Genomic DNA, 23,524 nt, shown 5'->3' with positions numbered 1-23,524 from the left:
CGAGCGAAGTAGGCGTAGGCCCAACAAACAAAAAGTCCATCCCTCCTCGAAGTTCTAAGCTCCGATCCGATCTTCCCACCATCATAGCTAGCGGAAGATAATAATCCTCTTCAATTTAGCTCATTCGACATGCCCTGTATTGTCCTACTGCATTTTATTCCTATTTCTTCCGGCGGCGAGACCGGATACGACAGACACTGACCTTTCTCCTTATGCCCTTTCTCTTTATGCCATGGAATGAACACTCTACCACCCCCCCTCCTCATTCTTAAGCTGTCAAAAGCGGGTTAGGATATGACCGAGCTCAAGCTGTGAAAAGGAATGGACTCAACTGGCTAACATGGATGGCGTTCGGAGATGAGATGCCCCATTGATAAGAGTTGTTACAAGGCGGCTGGCGAAGCGTCAAACCATTCCCCAAGGGTTCCATCCCAATCTCTAAGGCAATCATTGTATAATGCACCAATTTTATCCCTCTACAATTGATATAATGCATCGGCCTTCCGGGGTACTTTTTCTAATAAGCGAGTGCGATCAATGTTATCGTTGTTGTTCATTGGTCGAGTGCTCTTGAAAGAGTCGAACTGGTCGCATGCGGTAGGATTTGAAAGTCCCATGTCGCCAAGGGAGCACGAATAGAGTCTTTCACACCCGAGTAGAGATCGGCATGCATGGGAGTTTCTGTGATCATTAAATGCGCGCACGCGGGCGTAGGCATGGGCTCGTAGGGCCCCCGGCTAGATAGTAGGGCAGAGCAGCGAGATATAATAGATAGGGCTGGACTTTCCCCTATTGATTCTATAGGCCCGACCCAGATGGGATGGATAGGGCCGGCATACTCAGATATGGCACTCCGTGTTCCGAGCTTCCCTCATTATATATCTTTCGGTCATTTACCATACCCCTCTCCCTACTCGGCCAAGTGAGTGCCGAACGTGTGCTGTTTGTTGAGTGAGCGCCTTAGAGGGTTACAAAAGTCTGCTGCGGAGTGAGTGCCGGTGTTGACGAATGAGTGGTGAGTGCCGAGAGTATATGGTATAAACCTATTGAATCACGAGGATGAGCTTCGGATTGCCTATTGTTTCTTTAGGCGGCCGGAGATAGGGGCTGCGGTGCCCCCACGCCCTACTATACTACCAATACAGTAGGCATGGCATTGAAGTCCGGTTAGGGGACCTATATCTATGGGCATCCGTCGCCCATTGTTTCTTGAGGTAATCGAGTCCCTCAATTCATCAATCGAGTGCGGCCCCCCCCTATCTATATCTGGGACCTCGCCCTCCTCAGATCTACAGAGAGGTGGTCGAGTGCCCTAGAGTATAAAGAGGGCCCGGGGGAGATGGAGATGGGGGAAATAATAGCTGGGCTACCATCAGCTGGACCGGTAGAATGGGCTTTCTCGGTAGATGCCTTTCTCGGCGTCCCATGGGGTGGGTGGGAGGCAATAGAGCCCTCTAGTTGGGAATTCGACGTTGCTGCTAATCCACCGGGGAACACCTGATGAGTGAACAGTTATAGCAGGGGGTGTTCAGTGAAGGCGTCCTACCCCCTACCGAGGATGTATTAGCTGGCCATCCAATGAAATGTAGTTGAATTCCATACCCGGCTGGCGTTGGATTGTTCGGCTCCGGAGTTAAGTAGAAAATCTTAAGGAAAGGAGTTCGGCTATCCTTTCTCGACTAATGAGGGGAGGAAGGTATACAGGTAATGAACTCCCATGAAAGCATGCTCGAGCTAGATAATAAATCAGGGAGGGGCACAGTATAAAACAGATTTGGATGAGTGACTAAATACGCTGTTCGTTCAGGTAGAAAGTTCACTCCCCGGGCTGGAGAGGGAGTCCCCAATGAACGAGGGATATAAACTTCTTGCCTACTCACCCACGGTCCGCTAGGCCGGCTAATAAAATAAAAGAAGAAATGCCTGGTGGTGAAGGCTGGATTAGTTACTCGAGCTACCTTCCCTCCCTCCCTCGTTCTCTATGGGGTCCTTCCTCCACCTTAGGTAGGGGATGGAGCCTACCCGTTAACTCGTTACTTCAGGAAGTACCGACAACCGGCCTCCCACCCCCCCCTACCATTTTCTAGGACGTATTGAATCGAGAAAGGTAAACATTCTCGATTCAATACGTAACATGGCCATCCAAGGCCCATCTCTATATCCTCCCACCCCCCCCGGTGGGGTTTGCGGGGGTGGAGGACAGTTGGGAGGATATATAAGTTAGTAACACCTAACCGGGGGTGTACGGGTAGGCCTTGAGTCAGGGTGGGAGGCAAGACCTGCCCAACTACGCCCCCCGCCCATCCCCACACACGGAAGTTATTGCCCCAGAGCTACAGGAGTGAAACCGGTGGCTTGATAGGGGTGGCCCGGCAGAAATAGCATCCGAGAGAAAGGGCAAGGAAGAGTTGAGAGTTCTTTCATTCGATAGGAAGTTCTAGCCCAACGAGCTTATTGTCGACAGCCAAGATAAGGTTATTGTCGGAAGGAAGGTTCTCAGAGATGTGCTCGTCGATGCAACTAGAACTTAGGCAGGGTGGGGGGGATTCTAGCGGGTCCCTTTTCATAGCATAGTTTGGGCCTATCTGATCCAATAGGCCACGGGTCCACAACTCTAGTTTAGTTGACCTTCCGAAAACTGGGAACTCTAATTCCCCCCCCCATTAGAATTGTAGATTCAATTGTGGGCGCGAAGCGTCCTATAGTTCCCACCCAACCCGTAGACGGATCGAATCCCCTAAAAGCAATTGATCGAATGGGGTGCATTCATGGCAAGATGCAACTCAACCCCTACCTTTATCTCTAGTCAAGTAAATGCCTTCTCCTCCTGCCTCTCATATAAAGCACCTCCTCTTCCTATCCATACCTTACCGATCAGTTCGAAAGATATGGATGGCCGGAATCGAAACCCGGGAATTCGATCCACTGGCTGAGGTGGGCATATCCAACTCCACGCCCGATCCCGCTTATGTTCGATTCGTTCGACGATCCACTCTCCTTAGCAGTCGAGTGATTTCATCTCCTCTTCTGTTTGTTCTCATCCCACCCTCTGAAGCTGTCTAATACTCTCATCCATCCGCCGATAATTCGATCATCTTTGCCTCCCGATCCCGGTGATAAGGTCATGTGCAACTGAACCCGACCATTCATCAGCATCAGCTTCTCGAACTAGAACTCCCACCCAACCCATGGAACTATAGCTCCCGAACTATAGCTCCCGCCCACCCTGGATAGTTGTCCACGAGCCGCCATATAATATATAGGGGCCTCACTTGCCTATGAACCGGACCTTTCCTCCTCGTCCATGGGCTGCCTTCTCTTATATCCCTGAACGCAGGAGCCGCGATGTCCAAACCTCTTCTCTCTCCATCAGTTCCCCCGATAGTAGATAGCTGGGATCGCGACCGAGCAAGCACAACTAGAATTGGTGGGGGCCTCCACACGACTGGGATCGGGGCCGCACCTATTCTTTCGCACGATCATACAGGTGGGACTCTCTTTCACACGGGGTGGGTGGGCGGCCCCTACTATCTCCCACCCACCCTGCGTTGGGGGTATAATAGAGGGGCGGGGCAACCTTTCAGTCGAGGAGCAGGTAAGGGGTTTGGGTTCGGAATTCACTGATGCGGGGCGGGCATGGCAATAGGAAAACGTATAGAATCTCGAACTATAGAAGGTTGGGGCCTTTCTCTCTATTGGTTGGACAGAACAGGATCGATCATATTAGAAAGGGGGGAGAGCTAGCCTTCTATTATTATTACCCATCCTACCCTAACTATTCATATTACGTATAGAATTCGACATAGCTGGAACAAGCATAATGAGCACCGGCACTATAGCCCCTACCCCTACCCCTACCAATAGAGCCCATAGAATTGTAGGGCCCTACTAAACGTTAGAGTTCGGGAAGTGGAGTTGGGGTGGGATTCGATCCAGCCAGTGTTGGCTACCTTGTGGGGCCATGTACCCCGATGCACCCTCTGCTGCCTGCAGGGGCATATGGCTTATTAGAGTTGTCTGCTGTCTTCCGCCCCCTACTATTCTATGGGGAGCGGGGGCCCCTACCCCCTACAATTCTATGGGCATTGATCGCAGAAATCCGGGGAGACCGCTAAGGATAAAGTGACTTTTCGAATCAAAAATCCCTACCTACTATTCTAAAGGGACCGATAGGGAAGAAAGGAAGATGCCCGCCCTATTAATCTGTTCGCCCTACGGGGTGGATGAATAAATGGTTTGATTCGAAAACTTATCTACCACATGTTTCGACCAATGGCGGTGACCTTTCCCGGCACCAAGGGGGCAACCCTCTGGTCTGAAAGAAAGAAGGTGTCAGCTGGATCCTGAATGAAAGCTGGGTCGTTGATCGAGCACTCGAACTTTATTAGTTGTTCCTCTCCCGGCAAAGACCACCCGGAAGGAAGAGTTGATGGGATTGACATTAGAGGCAGGCAGCGTAGAGCGGATCCACAACAATCAACATCACTCGCTAAGGTCGACCCCAACCTATCCGGTAGGAAGGAGAGGGATTAAACGATGCAGGTTCCGCTAGCGACAATCGAGAATGTTGTATAAGCTGGGGCTGGATTCAATCCAAACCGGAGAGGTGAGAAGGAGTCGAGTTTATAGACGTAATATGATGCAAAGCAAAGGAGCTACCAAACAAAGGAGTAGTGCGATGGAGGCCTATAGTTTCTTATGGGTGGAGTTTTCAATCCATATAGAAGAGATTGCCTTCTACGGCCTTCCGGCAATGAAAGAAGGAAACTCGAATGCAGAACTGAGTCTCCGAAGGCACGATAAAGGGCATCTGTTCCATTGTTTCTCGATAGCGGCTCTGGGTCACCGCCAATAAAAAAAGAAAAATCCTCGCTTCATCGCCACGGCATTACCTGAAGGAACTGAAGGTAAGGGCTAACCTTAACAAGCACTCTTTTGGGAGAGGGATTCAATAGCTGCTGCTTTTGAAGCAAGCGGAGATCGATGGATGTTTGCCACTTGGTTGGCTAGACCTCGACCGAGGGGCGGATACCTGTATCTTCTAGTAGTATTAATGAATGGGGTGGAGAGGAGAGGATCAGAGGCCCTACAATTCTAATGGGGCTGATGTTTCAAGGCCGGCCTGCCTTCGGATGCACAGAGTTAGCTTGAACAGATCTCGTCGTAGTGGGTACAATGGAACCTGATCTCCCAACCCGAACTAAATGACTGCTGAGAAAAGGGTGCCTCCCCTGGGATAATATCTGAGATATGGGTCGTGATCTTATAGTAGTATTAACGGACGGAGAAAGTACCGGGCCCCTACTATTCGTATGGAAGCTTACAGGTCGAGTGCTTTCAAGACGAAAAGAAAGAAGCAATCCCCTATCGCTACAGCGGCACATTGAAGGTCGACTCCTTCCCCACTTCTTCTCGAGAGAAGTGAGTTTAGCAGCTAAGCTCGCCTATCGTTTCTTTAGGGAGCAGTCACCGGGCATCTGGTTCAGGCTTTTGGACACAAGTGACTGGATCAATTGGCATTGGAGTTGGCCCAGCAACTAACTATGATTCAGGCGATTCCCTCTCCAATGCAGACAACCATTCTTCCATCCAGGTTCCGCCCGAGTTTCTGTTTCCCACTTGTTCGCAACCGAACCGATCCAATCATATGCTTTTTACAACTCCTCTCCCAGATGTCTTAAGACTTAGCCCGACTTGCTCAACTTGCCAGGTTCTTCTCCTTCCTCATCAACAAAAGAGAATTTCTACGAAGAGCCCCTACGGGCCGATAAGAGCCCCTACTATTCTAAGGTTATACCGTAATCTGAACCCCTACCCCTACTATTTGAAGGGTAATGGGCAGCCCATTATTTTCTAGGCGGCACTGGCACGAGATGGCTATAATTTATCCTCCTTTATTTGTCGTCAAGAATCGATCTCGCCCTGGCGTCGCCCTGCCAATTAGCCGTTGCCGGGGTGAACCCTGGCTCCTATTGCCCCCCTGCAGTTCATGTGGGTGGATAGCCGTTCCGGGTGTGCTTGAGGACAGATCTATGATAGGGTGGGGGGGGAACTATAGTAGTACGGGTGGGAGGCCCTACGGGTGGACCAATTTATTTGAATCCATCTCGTCATGTTTCATATTACGTATAGAAGAATATCAATTGCAACTATACCACCCTGAAGCCCTTCCTGCAGGGTGGGAGGTCGGCAACTAGAATTCCCGGGGAGGGTTGGGCCCTACTATGGCCGCTTGGATCCGGCTTTAACGATGGATGTGGGGAGCATATTATTCGGTGACCAAACCCTAAATGTGTTAAGACTGCCTCCGCCCCATAGAATAGTAGGGCCGACCGATGGGACTGACTTGCCGCTTATTGATTTGGATGTGCCCTACTATTCTAAAGCAGGGGTCGCTATCGGTTCCACTCCTTCTGCTGCATCCAATCATCATCCTGCCTTCCTTCCTTCTAATATTTATGGGCGACCTGCCGCTGGCTTCAGTCCTATCAGTTGGGAGCCCTACCTTACCACCTATATTGCCGATGAACCGGAAATGGCAATCAATCGCCCTACCGCAACCTATATTGCGAAGAAGAGCTGAGGTCGGAGTTAGGAGATGCAGCGGCCGGGAGGACTCGACTTGTCGAACAACAATGAAATAAAGGGCTTCCCGCCCACCATAACTATTCCCGGGTGGGAGGGACTCTAGTTGAAAGCCGCCCCTCGACATTTTATGGTAGGGCCCCTATGGGCGATTCTAGAACAACTATTTTAGCAGCAGTCTTTTTCAGTTACTCTAGCCCCCCGTCACCCCGCGCCCCCCGGAGGGTTATGTAGTTGTAGGGCCCCGTAGGGCCTTCCCTTCCCCGTAGGGGTAGGGGGAGGGGGGGGTATAGTTATTTACTGAGGCCCCCGGGGCCCGGGAGGTAAAAACTAATGAACTGATTAATTAAGAACTCTAGTTGGGAACTAGAGTTGGTAGATGCCGTTGATTGGTGCCTAATACGGCGGCAGCCTTTGATGGAACCAGATATGCCTCTGCAGGGCCTACCTACCTACTTCTAAGTGGAGTTGGGTCCTATGATGGCCGGTCCGCTGGCTCCGTTACTGGGTATCCGCTTGCTCTGCTGCTCTCTCTGTCGCTTCTAGATCATCATAAATAGGTACAACTGATAAAGCTACAGCTGCTCATAAAGGCTACTGGATTGACTTAAGCAACGGATGCTGGCTCTAGAGACGGGAGGGAAGCCGCGATAGAGATATCAGAGGTAGAGGAAGACTTCATTGGAAAACCATAGCCTCTGGATCTAGATCCGGTTGCCTGCCTGGGTCGAACCATAAATCATTGAAGAGCTTATTCCAGAGTAACCGATAGAATATCCAGGGCCTATGGATCCAAAGCCTATTCCTAATTCAGGTCCGTGACCGGAGTCAGAGCCTATTCCTTTTCCATTCACAGACCCAGATACAAATGCTTGTTGGGCCAGTGGCATGGGTGAAGGCATAGCCCATTCCAGTTCCATATCTGGATCCGAAACCAATCTATCTCAACTACCTGGCAGTTTTAGGGCGGGAATTTAGGACAATAGGAACGGGTGTTTACTTTACTACTATATACCGACTACCTATAGAATGGTAGGGGCTTAATGAATCAGTCAATCCCTACTATTCTAAGGGCCCCTACTATTCTAAAGGGCTAGCAAGCTTATCCATAGAAAACTATAGAAACGGGCACTGATTAATTGCCGTGGGTGGCCCCCGGTTGCCGGTTGCTAATATGGTTTAGTTTTCTATGGCCCCCAGGGCGAGATACCGGGCCGGTATTCTATTGGGGCGGGGCCCCTACTATGAATTGCCCCCTTTTGAGATTCTTATCGATTCTAGACGTAACATGCCCCCGCCCCCTACTATCTATAGGCACGATTGGAAAGCCCCTACTATTCTATTATTGTTGCGCCGGCTAGAATGGTAGGGGGATCACGGATAACTCATAGTTGTTTTTAGCCCCTACGGCTGGGGCAAGATTCTATACGTAACATGCCCACTTAGGCATCGGGGGTAGGGGGTAGGGGTAGCCTTAATGGCATTAGCCTGCTAGAGGTTGCCCCATAGAATTGATAGGGGGCCCCGCATATAATAGTAGGTTCTCCCACCCACCACTAGAATCCCCAACCCAACCCAGGGGCCCACCCCGCCCCCCCCTCTATAGAATTCGGCACATCGATATCGAGCAGCCAAAGAAACTATAGGGTTAATTAATCAGCCTGCTAGAATAAGGGTGGGTGGGAAGAGATAGTTGGTCGAGGCAAACGCCTACAATAATCTACCTCCATGCAGGGGGGGCCAGGGGTCGCTCCATCAACGGAGCTAGTGCTTCGAGTTAACTGGAGGGGGCAAGCGCCTCTCGACGGCACCAGAGGGGGAGGAGGGAGAATAGGGGGGCGGAAAGGAGTGAAGTAGAAAATCAACGACTTACATCGAGTTCAGTATAGAATCTATTTCCATCCGGGGGTGCCAACTATCTATTCTCGGCCCAGGGAATCATAGCCCATCCTTCAGCATTGTTGGGGGTAAGGGACCGGAAGAAAGTAGTTTATTAGAAAGGCCCATGCGAGCTAACCTCAGTCTCGGAGAATTCTACTATCCGCCATAGAATTGTAGGGGCGAATAGTAGGGCTCCATCCTTCACCCTCGGCTCGGTAGGAGTAGTTGATTAGTTCCTCCATCCTGGGGCAGGGAAAGCTACCCGCGTAGGGCACGGTTCTGCAAGGATGGGAACTCCATAATAACTATCCCTCAACTATTCCTGTTGCGGGTTCCAACTCCATAATTGGAGATCGAGATTGAGTTCCAACTGCCATACGGGGGCCATAGAATAGTAGGGGCCCACCCACCCATGTGACGTATAGAGATAAAGGCCCTACTATTCAACGTCTTCTGAGTTGCTATCTCGATTGAACATTCAATACATAAGCGGGCAGGAGGAGGGGGCAACCAGCTAGAAATTCTAGGGGGCCATCTCGGTGCAGCCCTCCCCGTTCCCTCCCAAAGCATCTCGATTCTATACTACACATGCCCACCCCCTACCCCCGGATAGCTCTCCCTTCCGTCCTTCCCCTACCCGCCCAACTTCCTTCCCTAGTTGGGGTGGGAAGAGGAGAGAGAAGTGGGAGGAAGCCCTACGTAGGAAAGTTGGAATTAATCTACCCGCCCTACTATTGTGTTAGTGGAAAGGCACAACACCATGGAGAAGGTTGTATCCAATCTAGATGCAAGCTCATTTGCTCCTCGAAAAGCTCCTGCACTTCCGCTTTTGTTCTTGTTGCTACTGCTTACCCTTCCCTTCTTCGCAGGACACTAAGAGGCATAGTGACCAAACTTGTGGCACACAAAACACTTCACATGGCTCAGATCTTTCTTCCCATGGTCCAAAGAGACTAAGTCTTCCTTCTTTCCGCCCTTCTTCATCCGTTTTGAACCTCCTCATTTCTAGCTGCTACTATCTCCAACCTTGTCTCCTCTTGGACAAAGTCATCCCACAGTTTTTCAAAAGTGGGCAACTTATCACGAGCACATACACGTAACACAAACATGCCCCAAGATTAATGAAACCCATTCATAATCATATAAGCTAGTTCACCCTCATCCACCTAATCTCCTATGGCTACGAGCCAATTTATCAACTCAATGATCTTCACCAGATAGCTCGCACAGTATCAATATTGCTCACGCATGTACCAGAGAGCTAGCCCATAGAATAGTAGGGCAAAAGCATTATGCGATATAATTCACACTCTCATACAAAATGACCAAAGCATCATAAATATCCTTCGTCGTATTCTTCTCTGTAATATGAGGGATCAAGTTATCCTTCACCAAATAAAGGACGATATGCTTCACTCCGACTTCTTAGTATGTTTTGCTAACTTGGGATTAGTGGGAGGTGTGAGCCCCTTATCCACAATATACCACAGTTCAACTTCCTCCAAGAGATCCTGCAACCTGCACTTCCACATTACAAAGTTGGTAGCGCCCTCCAACATGTGAAACTCTCGAACACTGAAACTGGCCATTGTTGCAAACCCTCAAAGCACACTTGAACAAACAAATCAACCTCAAAATAAATCAGATCTGCAACCTATCCCAAGTTAAGATCACCTATATCAGGTCAATAGAAACCTTCCAATCACTGGAAGATCCTAGGCATCTCACCCAACAACTTATCATAGGGCCACACGCCAATCATTGGCACAAATTTGCTTCAACCACTTAAGCTTGGGCATCACACCCACCTTTAGTACAAGTAATGCAACATTTCAAGCTAGATTCTGATCTTGGGAACCAACTATACATAAATAAAGGAAGGGCCAAACGAATAGTTGTTTGTCGCATCATTTAACTTCTCCGAATAGCAAGCAGTAGAGGCCGGCTAACGGAACTATATTCTATCCCTCTCTCTCTATCTATCTCTCCAGGGATTCGGAAATCCGGGCCACCCAACCAGATTCACTAGTCTGTATCATTCTTTATAGGCCCCTAGATCAATAGGCGTTCATCTCCCGGCATTGATGGGGCTAACATTGATAGATCCTATAGATCGGTAGTTCTCAACCATCAATAGGTCTTCCCCCTTGGGCCAAGGTGAGCAAATTGGGCATAGTATAGTGCACTCCCGCTGCTGTCTATAAGCCGCTGTCCATAGATAGATAGTAATGTGGTGCCTATTCATGTATGGCCAATTCAACGCCGAACTATTCCGCTTCACCACTACTCCAAGCGACGTGTAATAATAACGGGTGAATCAGCTCGCTTCCTCCTCCTAACGGGTGAGCCAGCTTAACGCTTCCTATTATTTCAAAAGGAGGCCGGTTGCAGTGCCAATTATCCATTCATGAGGCGGCATACCCCCATCCATTCATGAGGCATACCGGGTGCAATGCGTACCCCCATCCATTCATGAGGCGGCATACCCCCCCAAATTATCCTCCATTCATGAGTCCCCAACTCAATATTCCAGAAGCCACGAATAATCTCATAGATTCTATAATAGAATAGATTCTATAATAGAATAGGGCTCCTATTGGTTGAGATGACCAACCGGCGGTTGCTTGCTGAGGTACCCTGGGCCCTTTCTATTATTTAGAATAGTAGTAGTAGGGGCCTTAGAATAGTAGGGGTTGGGTGGGAGTTAGTAGTTCCGGAACTAGACCACATAGAATTGTAGGGGCCTCCCACTGCACCGGAACTTTACCACAGAGAATTGTATGGGAATAATAGAATAATAGGGCACCCAGATTCTATACGTAACATGCCCCCGGGCCATAGAATAGGGCGGGGCCCACCCACCCGTTCCCGGAACTATACTATCCCCTCCCACCCAATTCAAATAGAGAACGGTACAAGCACTACCAACAGCTTCAGTTGCAGCTGATCCGGTGGGAATAAGCCCTACTATTCTAAGGGAGTTATGGGATCTGGAAATGGATCTGCGCACGGTTATGCAAGGTAATGGTCCCAATCCATGTAGGTACCCGTCCCCACCCCCGCCTGTTGGGTGGGGCCAATGCGGTTCATAGAGGGGATCGCTCCGTACACGACCGGGAGAATTCTAGAACTATTCTATCTAGATAGATAGATAGATAGATAGATAGTTGTTGTTCCCTACAATTCTATGCCTACTATTCTCAAAAAGGGGAGGGAGGCTAGCTCCGGTTCAATCAGCAGGAAGGGCTTGTGTTTAGGAATGAGAAGTCGAGTCATCGCATGAAACCGGAACGAAGAATGCTGGAGTTGAGTCACAATCATCTCGAAGTCAGCCCCCGAGATTGCTTCATATTCTTCCACTTTACTCCTGCGGAGATCCTTGATCCGATCAATTAGAAGCGGCAACAGCATAGAGCTGCCGCCACCAATACAGATTTGCCCATAGAATAGTAGGGGACTATCGACCAGACTCGAATTGGAATTGAAACCCGGGCGGAAGAAAAGCGGAAAGTGAATGAGAAATACAAGCTCTTCTGGAGCACTGCCCGAGGAACGAAGGTGTGAAAGGGACCCGAGAGCAACAAAGAGGGAGAGTCATGGCGATAAAGTATTCTTTCCGTATCTTCGGGTGGGGCAACACGGCCAATAGAGTTTGGTCGGATCGAGAAACGATAGTTGCTGCTCCTCGGAATAACCTTCCCATAACCCTCACTAGCTATAGTCCCAGATGGCCACACTAGAGTTGCCCGTTCTAGCCATTTCTAAACTACTTATTTCCCCCTAACCTAGATAGTGATTGGAGTGTCCATCCCATCCTATTCAACTAATCCGAGGGAGGGAGGCAGGTCCAGCAGAGGGGAGGCCCAAGCCCAAGAACTTCCTATCTCAGCTTCAGAGCGGGCACGCTGTACCTTAACTCAAAATACAGGACCGGGAGGAAGGAGCTAGATGCCGTTGAGGACTGAGGAGGGGGGGTGGGAAGGCAACTGTTCAATCTATCCATCCGGAGCAAGAAAGAAAATAAAAGCATGCTCAACTATCTGGCGTTTCGGAAGTATTGATTTGAAGCCCGGTAGTGCGATCCCGGTAGATTGTTTTATCTGAGCCTCCTTCCTGCCCATGTCAATAACGAGGTTCCAAATGCAAGCCCAGAGAACAAAAAGGTAGGATTATTCTCGTCCTTCACCCCTGCATGCATGCACGGTTGGGCATCCTGAACTTCCATCTGCCCTGTTCACCTGGACAACTTTCTTTCTTTGCATCCATCCACCCCCTACTATTCTAAGGAGTTGGTTCACTGGACTTGGGCTCACTGGAGTACTTGACCCCCGCAGAACCGGTAGGAGCCTTCACAAATACAGGACCGAGGGAGTAGACAATAGGACAGCCAAACCGCCTATAGAAGAGTAGGGGGTTCTCAGAGGTTGACGTTGAGGACAATCTATAGCCATCGGATAGGTCGAGTAATAAGGAACTCAGGGAGGTAGTTCCGGGTTAGTTAGGGAGGTAAGCAGGGAGTGAAGGATGGGGCGTTGAATTGAGCCAATGAGCAGGTCCCTTCCCACACCCCCAGGTTGAAATGAGCAGGCAGGCAGGTTGAAATGAGCAGGCAGGTTGAGCCAATGAGACCCCCCGATAGGCCCATAGAATAGTAGGGGCTAGCCCGTAGCAGGGAGTTCTAGCCCAGGTTCGACGTTATAGCCCGAATTCCCTACTATTCTATGGGGGTTGGGGGAGGCAGGGAACGAGGAGCTGGGAAAGCAACTGGATCAAGCCCCTAGAAATTGTAGGGCTGTAGAACCGGTAACTATAGTTCGATCCATCTAATCCTCGCATGGGAAGAGATACACCCCCTAACCGAGAATGTGCCATCCTTTACCACCGGCTGTAGTGAGATTGTTCCCGGTAGTTATCTAGAATTCCAGCTAGCTCTCCCTCACTATGATGCTCTCCCTCAACTAACTAATCTAGCTTTTTCGAAGGATTGTTCGGAGGGAAGGTCGGAAGGAATTCGAAAGCATGCTCCTTCACAATCAGCATGCTCCTTCACAAGGGCACAGTAGAAAACTTTGGATGCGAGAAGGATGGATTCGTCGGATGGATTCGTCTCTCCGCCTCGACGATTCGTCGGATGGATTCGTCTATCATTCGTCTCTCTTAGATTCGTCTCTCTTAGAGCCTATTACGTATAGAATCTGGCCCCAGCCGCCCCCCGGGAGGTATATTATCGTAGGGGCGGGGGGAGGGAATAGTTGTTGAATAGTAGGGGGTTCAGATTCTATACGTAACATGCCCCCGGGGGGAGAAAGGGATAGAGCTGGCCAGATCTAGCTTCGGTTGGAGCAGAGCCGGCCTAACATCAACATCTATAGGGGTTGGGTGGGATTGTGAATGGCTGGCGTGACCGAAACCCAGTTGATCCTTCCCCACTAGAGCCATCCATATAGATCTATAGGGAGGCCCGACTGACTCTGGCTGGATCTGAGCATCCAACTGTCTCAGTCCCGCAGATACTCTTTACGGCGGCGTATGTATATAGTCTAGTCCGGTTTCACGATCGGACAACTAGATATGTAGCCCACATCACAATCACAGCGATTAGAGGACCACTTTTTTACACTACCACTTTCTACCACTTCTTCCATTCCATCATGGGGTGGGGTAGGAATGGTCTATGGAGAGGACCACTTCCGCTTTCACATTGCCACGACCACCTCCATCGCATCGAGGTCGGAGTGGATAAATTAATCTTTCGCGGGCAGATGCATCCTACAGTACGCTACTCTCTTCATTCAATATCGCTCGCACACACGGGATCACACACCATCTCTCATCTATGGATGGATAGTAGTTATGATTCCATCCTATATCTCCACATATAGTCGTGTCGTGATGCATGAGGGCCTCGACCTCTATGTATGACCGAACATTAGATAGGGGCTCCTCTTCCAAGGGGTATATCCATCTGGAGGCCCTATCTCATTTAGATATGGGCGCTAGACCAGTTGTGAGGCGCCCTACCAGTTGTTAATCCATACACCAGTTGGCGTCCTACCAGCATTAAGTCGTCCTACGGCCCTATGGGCGACCAGTCTGAAATCTATATACCGGTCCTACTCTCTAGTCTATATACTAGTAGGAAGGAAGACCAGGAAGTTAATCTACCAATGCTAAGTATTTCTACTTGTAAGGCGACTCCCCGAATAGATGGAGGCGTCCTACCAGTTAGGGACGGGGGGGCAGTCATGTCTGCGAGAAAAATGATCAATTGATCGATGGTTTATTAGGGCCCCTACTATTCTATGCGAGTTTGGTCACTTTGCTTAAGGGCCTAGGGAGGTTTAGATAGTTTATTCGGCATGTATGAAACTTTTGGGAGGCATGTGTAGTATAGAATCTGGCGCCCCTATTTTGAACTAAACCATAGTGCATTCTGGCAGCATTCCAAACGGACGCAGATTAGGGGATTCCGAACACTGGTCTACCACTCACCGGTCTACCACCGAGCCCTATATTCTCTATGGCGGTTTACCACTCACCGGTCCCATATATAGATAGGGGCACCACTGAGAACACCGGCCGAAGAGAGACTTATAGGCTTTCGGATCGGATATAGAGTTGTCCTCCAATAGGGCTGTAGGTGGAAGTGCCCCCACCCCATAGAAAGATTTAGATTTAGATAGGGGTCCTCGCCCTCCAGATAGATAGGCAGGCACTCGATCGATAGATAGATCGAGGGACTCAACCGACACCGACTATATACACTTCATTTATACGCTCACTCGACCGATGACTAGTCCCGTCGGCACCCTCTATATACCTCACCCAATATCCCATCCCAACCATATAACTATAGATAGATAGTCGCCCTCCAGATATATAGGCAGTCGAGTGCCGACTAGACTATGGATACGGGGAGAGAATTGTGCCCCATATACAGCATAAGATAGGGGCCCGGTCGCCATCTCTATCTATATAGGGTGCTTCATATTATATACGTGATAAAGCAGACTGGGGGTGGGTGGCCCTCTATTCTATTGTTGGGGCCGGGGAAGCAGGGTGGGAATAGAAGGTTGTGCTCGAATCGATCTCTGTTTTTTATAGAGGCGGTGCTTACAAAGAGCCCTACTATTCTAAAGGGAGGTTGGCGTATGAATCCCTACCATTAAAAACACCGATCAATAGGTCGCCAATGATGCTGCTTCGCCTTAGAATAGTAGGGGGGAACTCTCAATTGGTGTTATGCCAGACATGTCTAGTAATCCACCGTGGTAGGAGTTCGGCAGTAATGCCAGAATGCAGTAATCACCGCCGCCCCCTACTATTCTATGGGCAAGGATTGACTGCTGCTACTAGGGCCCTACCCCCACCCCCCGCCAAAGGATTGATTTCAGGGATTGACCACTATCTCCAGCTACCACTATCCTCCACTATCAAACACCTAGGCCTGAAATGAACCGTAAGTGGTCACCACCCCTACTATTCTAATGGGGGTCACGTCACGGATAGAGAAAGGCCGGTCACCACTTCCAGATTGAAGAATCGGTGTAGAATATTGAATACACCATTATGCTTCCAGATCGGAGCGAAGAAGAGAGATAGAGCCGACTGATCAATAGGTCCAAGAGAGATAGAGCCGACTGATCGATAGGCCCAAGAGAGATAGAGCCGACATCTATGCCTTCTCGAATACGCCCTACTATTCTAAAGGGACCACCCAGATATAGATAGGGCACGGATACGGTGCACTTCTTTCTCGAATATGGTCTTCCAAATGGAGCAAGGATCTTCTTGAATTGAATACACCCACTTCTTTATCGAATACGGGAATACGGTCTTGAATACGGGAATACGGTTTTCCACTTGGGTGAATGATCGGTGGTAACCCGCACATAATATGACTAACATTCATCCATCCATCCATATTACGTTAATATGACTAACATTCATCCATATCACATACATAATATGACTACTCTTTATCCCTATCCCCATCTCGCCATACTACATACATAATATGACTACTCTCTATCCCCTTCTCGCGACTTGAAGTCAACCAGCGACTTGATGAAGAGCCGATTTTCATAGATTCGCAGTCATGGCCCTATGGATGATAAGGCATATTATGTATATAATAGATAAACAACTAGATTCCATAATAGAGAGACTTATAGATACCTTCGAGCCTTATCATCCATAGGGCTTCGATGGAGATAGCTGCTTCGGGAATGGCTTTATATGTTAGTTCGACTAGCCGTTAGCGGTCCATAGAATAGTGGGGCCTCGTGCGCTCCCATATCTATAGAGGGGGTCTTCATGCGCATAACCTGTAGTCCCACAGCCTCCACCCACCCCTAGGGCGAGCGCTAACATGCTCCCTCAAATCCCGATGAACCACCCCGTGATTTCATAAAGGGCCGGGTGTGCATGCATGGGGGCCCCTACTATTCTAAGGGTAGTGGTGGGGGGGAATTATAGACATAGATGTTGATCCGGTTGTTTCACTAGTTTCATATCTCGCATTTGATCCGGTTGATCCAGCCCTACTCTTCTAAAGGGAACCAGTCCCATAGCGAGATCCATACCCATAGCCACCTTCTGGTGATCCAGGTTCTCACTTTCGAGATCTAGACCCATAGCCAGCATATCTAGTAGCAGAGACAGGGATAGAGGCAGAACCAGTAGTTTCAGTTCCTGATCGATACCCAGTCCTTTCTATAGATCCATCACCTTTTGCAGCATCACAACCAGCAGCTGAGGTAGCCTATATCGCAAAGGCAAAGCCCGTTGATCCAGTGCTTGATCAAGCTGTTGATCCAGCCCTCTGGGGATGCACCCGTCGAAAGAGAAGCATGGGTAGCACCAGCAGCAACAGCATCGTATATAGTATCTGATCCAACAGCAGCTGTAGCACCAGTAGCAGTAGCAGTTCCAAAGCCATATCCCGTAGCTTCCCTTAGCACGGTTCCACCAACAGCACGAGATCCAGCACCTATAACAGAACCTATAGACCCAGGTGACCCAGTTCCAGATCCTGTTCTATATCAAGAGCCGGATCCAGCTTATCCACTACCATCTAGAACAGCAGCAGAGACAGTAGCATACGCAGAGTTCCTAGTTCCAGGTCCATCCATTGAAGCACCAATAATAGCACTTGTTTCAGCACCACCCGCCAACATAGAGAAGAGAGGGCGTGCCTGTAGCTTACCCAGTAGAAGACCCAGCAGCATAGTTCATCGGGAGTATAAGTAGCTAGAGAAGCAGCTTTAATAAGTTGATCCAGCTTGGGCGATGATTCTGATCTTGATCCGGGGGTAGGGCATGAATGTTACGTATAGAATCTCGAGCTCCGGGGTCTTCACGCATATGTATCAACTCTTCTTTTGGAACCATAGCTGCAAGAAGTCATCAGTTCAAAGCTCGCCTTCCTTCTCGACTAACGTGGCGCCGCCCCTAACTTTTGAGAACCAACTCCTAGTTCCCCGTTCCCGAAATGTTGATTAATTGTATTGATGATTTGGGAATTTGTTCATTCCGGGGGCACCCGACATGGCATTTCCACGATTGCATAACATTCCCTCCCGGTCGTCGCCGCCTTCGCCGTCGCCATTCCCAGCCTTGGTAGAAGTGGGTAGCGGCACTGGGTGGACGGTCTATCCGCTTGAGCATCAATCTATTGTGCGGGAAGGGAGTTAGCCGGTTACAGTACTTCCGGTGTCGGCCTTCCTTGCTAGATTTTATTGCCTTGTATTTTTTTGAAACTATTAGAACAGAACACGGAACTCACTACTCCATCAGAAAACAAAATGACCAACTATAGGACCGATCTAAAGGTTGATGAGATCGGTCGAGTGGTCTCAGTCGGAGATGGGATTGCACGTGTCTATGGATTGAACGAGATTCAAGCTGGGGAAATGGTCGAATTTGCCAGCGGTGTGAAAGGAATAGCGTTGAATCTTGAGAATGAGATATTTATCCTCCCTACCCCATTGAATTTTGTCCTCCTATTTATCCTCCCTACCCCATTGAATTTTGTCCTCCTATTTATCCTCCCTACCCCATTGAATTTTGTCCTACTATTTCTCCCTACCCCTCTATCACTTTCTCCTCGTCAAAAACGAAGGAGAGAGGAGAGCCCCCCGCCCGCAGTGGATCAAGCCGAGGAAGGGCCTTTAGAAGAGCCCACCCCTGAACCCGAGGAGGGGCCCGCCGATGAGGAATATCAGGCTGAAGGCGAGGAAGAAACCGATGGGGAAGAGGCTGACGACACCGAGGAAGCCCAACCCAGAGGGTCCTCGCCCGACACCTCCGATTACGAGCGTGAATCGGGGTGGGATAACTTGACTCCCGAGCAACGAAGCATCCTTAGGCGGGGGGATAAGAGAAATAGGGCATTCTTGACCTTTGATCCCTCGAGTCCTTCCTCATCCTCTGAGGGATCAAATCGCGGCGAATTCTTGACCTTTGATCCCCCGAGTGCTTCCTCATCCTCTGAGGGAGAGAACTCGGAGGGTACTGGGGGGGGCTCCTGGGGTGATGACGAGTGGGAATAACTTTATCTTTACGATAAGGGAAAGGGGGGGGGCAGGTTATAGTTAGGGGGGAGGGATGTGATGGATAGACTCTTACCGAGACAAACATGGATAAACCCATCACTCCTCCGTTCGTGTTGGGAGCCCCATCTGCTGTTGTGTTGCCAACGAATCCTCCCAATGTTTCTATGTTACGGCAATTTCGTGAATGCTATTCCGATCTGAGTGGTCTGATTCCGTGTCCCGTGCTGGGGAGCATTATCCTCCTCTTCATTCCAAACTCAAGAATACGACTGATACGATTCATCGGCCCGTGCGTCTCTCTCCTCACTTTCTTGTACTCCCTCGTTCTCCGGATGCAATCTGATTCCTCCACGGCCGAATTCCAATTCGTGGGAACCATTCGATGGCTTCCTCATGAGAACATCAATTTGTACATGGGTCCAGATGGTATCTCCTCATTCTTTGTGGTATTGACCACATTTCCAATCCCTATTCGCATTCTAGTGGGCTGGTCCAGTATAGAAAGTTATGGGAAAGAGTATGTTATAGTATTTCCAATTTGCGAATTTCTCATGATCGCCGTGTCTCGCATGCCGGATCTTTTACTACTCCATGTTCTTCTCGAAAGCGTGCTAATCCCTATGTTGTGCGGAGCTGAGCACCTTCTATTCGCTGGGAGCTTCTCCCTCTGCAGGAGCCTTGTGCAGTAAACCCCCTACGGGCGGTCCCCCGCGAAGCTCTCGGGAAGAAGGGTAGTCTTGTGTGTGGGCATAGCATTCCCGAACCGACATCCATCTATGTCTTGGGATCGTGGGGTACTCCGGGTAGTGGGTACCTCGCACGCCCCGCCTACTTGAGTATTGTATGGATATGCGGGAAAGGGTGCTCCCGGGGGTCCGACTCTTCTAATTCGGGGCAGGGTGCAGACACACTTGCGCGGATTCGGGTGACGGCTACAAGGCGAGGGAGAGAAAGGAAACTGTACCCGACCAGGGATGGACGTAAACTCGGTTGCTATCGCAAAGGGGGGATAATCGTCCTGGTCCTCGAAAAAAGCCGCCGCCCGTATGCCCTATAGATAGTAGGGATCGTCGCCGGCTCCCTCTTGGCAAGGAGAGGGAAGGAGTTGCTGAAACGAAATGGACTAGTATGATTACGAAGAGAGACTGGCCGCAAAGAGAAAGAGCCGAGTTATGGCGCCGTAGGGCCCTCCCTCATCTAGAATTCCTTACCACCCTGCTTCACTTCCCTCGCGAATAGTAGGGGCCCACCCACCCCTCAGTGTGCATTCATAGGGCCCCTACTCGCGAGGGGCCGTTGGGGGGTATAGTCGACGTTGTGGATGAAATGCCTTACAATCTATAGGGCGTCGATCATACGCCGCAAGCATCCATCTATTCTTTGGAGACAGAGAAGCGGAGCCCCCTACCTCTATATTGGTCTATAGTTGGGCGAATCGAGTGGGAATCCACCCATGGAGAGGTAGGGCATCGACATGCCCTACTATAACAACTACTAGAAAGGGGTAGGGGTTATTCTAGCGGGCTGATTCATTATTGTGGGCCCCCTTCTTAATAAGTAATCCCTACTATTCGCCAGGGTTCTTTTAGCCCCCTACTATTCTTGATAGAAGGGCCCCCCCCATTCTAGTTATAGTTCTATGGTTCCCCCTCGACATTCTATGGGTCTGGGGCTGATTAATTGACTGATTCCCTACTATTGGGGGCCCTACTCTTTTCTATGGCCTTTTCGGGGTCTGCGAGAAAGCGAATAGTAGGGGGCTAGAATAATATGAAAAAGGGCGACATAGTAGGGGGGAGGTAGATTACTACTCTAAAGGGGGGGGTGGGGAGCTAAAGGGAAGCAGGCTGATGCCATTAGGCGGGCCCCTTCCAATTTTCGTAGTCCTTTCCTAACTATAGCTAGAACTGGTGATCGATTCCGAATTCAGAATCAAGTCCCCTCCGGAATTTCCCCTCCGTTCCACGTTCCCGAAATGGATCTCGTCAAATATTCAACATTTCCTATGATCATTCCCCTCTCGGGTATTCGGGGAATCTTCCCAAATAGACGGAATATTACTATTATGTCAATGTCCATTGAATCAATGTTACCAGCCGTCAATTCGAACCCTTTGGTATTCCCCGTTTATCCGGATGATATGATGGGTCAATCATTTGCCTTATCGGTGTTAACGGTGGCAGCTGCGGAATCTGCTATTGGGTTGGCCATCCCGGTTATTACTTTCCGAATTCGAGGGACCATTGCAGTAGAATCTATCAATCGCATGAAGGGTCGAGCAGCACCAGCACGAATTGTTTTGGTCGTTTTTTGGGGGAACGAACTGGCCGCTACAAATACGAAGAACTCCAAAGCACGGAACTACTATAGCCAACCACTAGAGCTAACCAGCTAACTACTTTGGCTAACTACTATAGGTAGGTAGGTAGGTTGCCCTAAAGATCCCCTTAGGGCAGATTCTATACTACACATGCCCACCCCCCCTACAATTCTATGGGCTATTCTATTGGGGCGGGGTAGGTTGATTCAGTTGTTGACCCTGCCCTACAATTCGCCTCAATTGATCGAGTTTACTGAGCAGTTTCATATCCTGTTTCGGATCCCCCTTATTAATCTGTCAATTAATCAGCCCGCGAGAAAGCGAATAGTAGGGGGCTAGAATAACCCCTCAAATTCTATGGCCCAGTCATAGATGCAGATCGAGACCGGGATCCTCTAGGTGCAGATATAGTTGACCCAGGGTCCTTGGCTTCAGCAGTTCCGGAGCCGGTTGATCCGTCTCGCAAATGAACCAGCAGTATCGGAGTAAGCAGGAGTAGAGATAGCGTCTTAGCCAGTTCGAGTACCGGAGCCAGGTTACCTACAAACATCAGTATCAGTTCGGGTCGACCCATAACCAAGAAATGATCTAGCGGAGTCGGGGGCAGGAGCACAGGAAGCAGTTCCGGGTCGAGATTGGGGTTACTCTTCAGGTGCAGCACCTGTAGTAGTAGTTTCATCCATTGATCCAGTTAGAGATCGAGACGCAGTAGTAGCAGCTGGGGCATACATAGGCAGCTCCGAGGCGGATCTAGAGGCATTAGTGGAGTACCTATCCGATATGGAAACAGCCCTACAATTCTATGGGCCGTATCAGTGGCGGGAGCACGGGCAAAGACGTAGGAAGCTTTCTTAAAAGGGGTGCATCGGAGAGGAGCAGAGAGAGCAGCATCTGAGCCCGTTCGTTCTCTCAACCCTAGCATCGGTTTACCCATAAGCCGCGCGCGGCTGATCCAGTTGATCGAGTTTCTCCTTTTTCCACTATATATATCGCCCCGCATCCCCGATGGTTCAATAGCCAACAGCGTAAACATCTGAGCCAGTAGCTGAGGTAGCGGTCCTCCAGCCGTTCCCACCCCGCTTCGGTGGTTTTCTGGAGCATAGGCAGGTGCGGTTGGCCGGGTGAACTACTTATTCTACGGAAGAAGAAGCCTTTTTGAGAGAGGCATAGGCACCATGGGCCGGTCAATCAATCATTAGAGACGCAACGTTCCGGACTTTACATGCGCGCATAGATCGAGACCCGGCCCATCACCAGCAGAGGAATGGACTGAGGTTTAGGTGGAGGGAGCAGTCCCGCTCCGGGGCAGAGGCAGTTTATTACCCAGCATCAGTGCCAGTCGAGGATCCGGGTGCGCATAGAGATGCAGAGCCACAACTATACCACAGAGAATTGTAGGGGCCGATTGGAACCCCGCAGAGACATAAATAGTTTAAGATCCTCCAGGTACCGCTATAATTGGGTGGGAGGCCCCGGCCTATTCTAAGGGTATAGTTCCGGGTGGGTCTAGCAACTATCGAGTGGAGGGGGGCTAGCCCCCCCCTACTATTCGCGAAGGGTTCTTGATAGAAGGGCCCCTTACTCTAGCAGGTTGTTAATTAATTGACTGGGTGGGCCCCTATTTTCTATTATTCTGGAGGAGGCTATGGGGGCGTCATTAATGAACGCATTAATGAACTGCTCCCCTAGGGGTGGGAGGAGGCTATGGGGGATTCTAGCAGGTTTATTAATTAGGCCTGCAGAGGTAGATGCCGTTGTAGGGGCCCTCCCACCCCCGCACTAGAATTCCCTCCTATCAAGCCCCTGGGTGGATTAATTGTTGATAGTAAACCAAGCACTACAATCTGTGAATGGGCACTCTGAACTACCAACCAATCCCCATCTATGTATATCTATATATATATAGGGCAACGACTTCAGGGGTGGGTGGGAGGCTATAGTACTGGTTGTATCACGGCTACTATAATGGATGGATGATCCCACCTCTTATAGACGTACGTGCTACGACTTCGTACCCACCTATCAATGATCGTACCCACCTAGATATATGAGTTGTTGGTTGGGAGTCAATGACCCACCTTTCTTCGTACCCACCTATCAAGCACCTCTCAACTAGACTCCCCACCCATCCCAATGATCGGATCGGTCAAGTTGAGTACCCACCTAGAAGAGTCCCCTGCCG

The 23,524-nt window shown here is 49.8% G+C and overlaps 3 protein-coding genes across 3 annotated transcripts; all 3 read left to right on the top strand.

Moving 5' to 3' along the window:
• Positions 1-18,272: 18,272 nt before the first annotated feature.
• On the top strand, positions 18,273-19,019 carry LOC131872582 (uncharacterized). The gene has a single exon (XM_059216104.1). The coding sequence runs from the start codon at positions 18,273-18,275 to the stop codon at positions 19,017-19,019; it is 747 nt and encodes a 248-aa protein (XP_059072087.1).
• A 47-nt stretch (positions 19,020-19,066) lies between these two features.
• LOC131077508 (NADH-ubiquinone oxidoreductase chain 4) lies at positions 19,067-20,813 on the top strand. The gene has a single exon (XM_058015017.2). It carries the CDS (start codon positions 19,106-19,108, stop codon positions 19,709-19,711), a length of 606 nt encoding a protein of 201 aa, XP_057871000.1. The 5' UTR covers positions 19,067-19,105; the 3' UTR covers positions 19,712-20,813.
• A 184-nt stretch (positions 20,814-20,997) lies between these two features.
• Positions 20,998-21,417, top strand: LOC131872581 (NADH-ubiquinone oxidoreductase chain 4L-like). The gene has a single exon (XM_059216103.1). The coding sequence runs from the start codon at positions 20,998-21,000 to the stop codon at positions 21,415-21,417; it is 420 nt and encodes a 139-aa protein (XP_059072086.1).
• Positions 21,418-23,524: the final 2,107 nt, after the last annotated feature.

Source organism: Cryptomeria japonica, unplaced genomic scaffold (assembly GCF_030272615.1).
Source record: "Cryptomeria japonica unplaced genomic scaffold, Sugi_1.0 HiC_scaffold_671, whole genome shotgun sequence".
Taxonomy (NCBI): Eukaryota; Viridiplantae; Streptophyta; class Pinopsida; order Cupressales; family Cupressaceae; genus Cryptomeria; species Cryptomeria japonica.
Note: the sequence above shows the minus strand (reverse complement) of the source record. Positions and strands in the feature narration are given on the sequence as shown.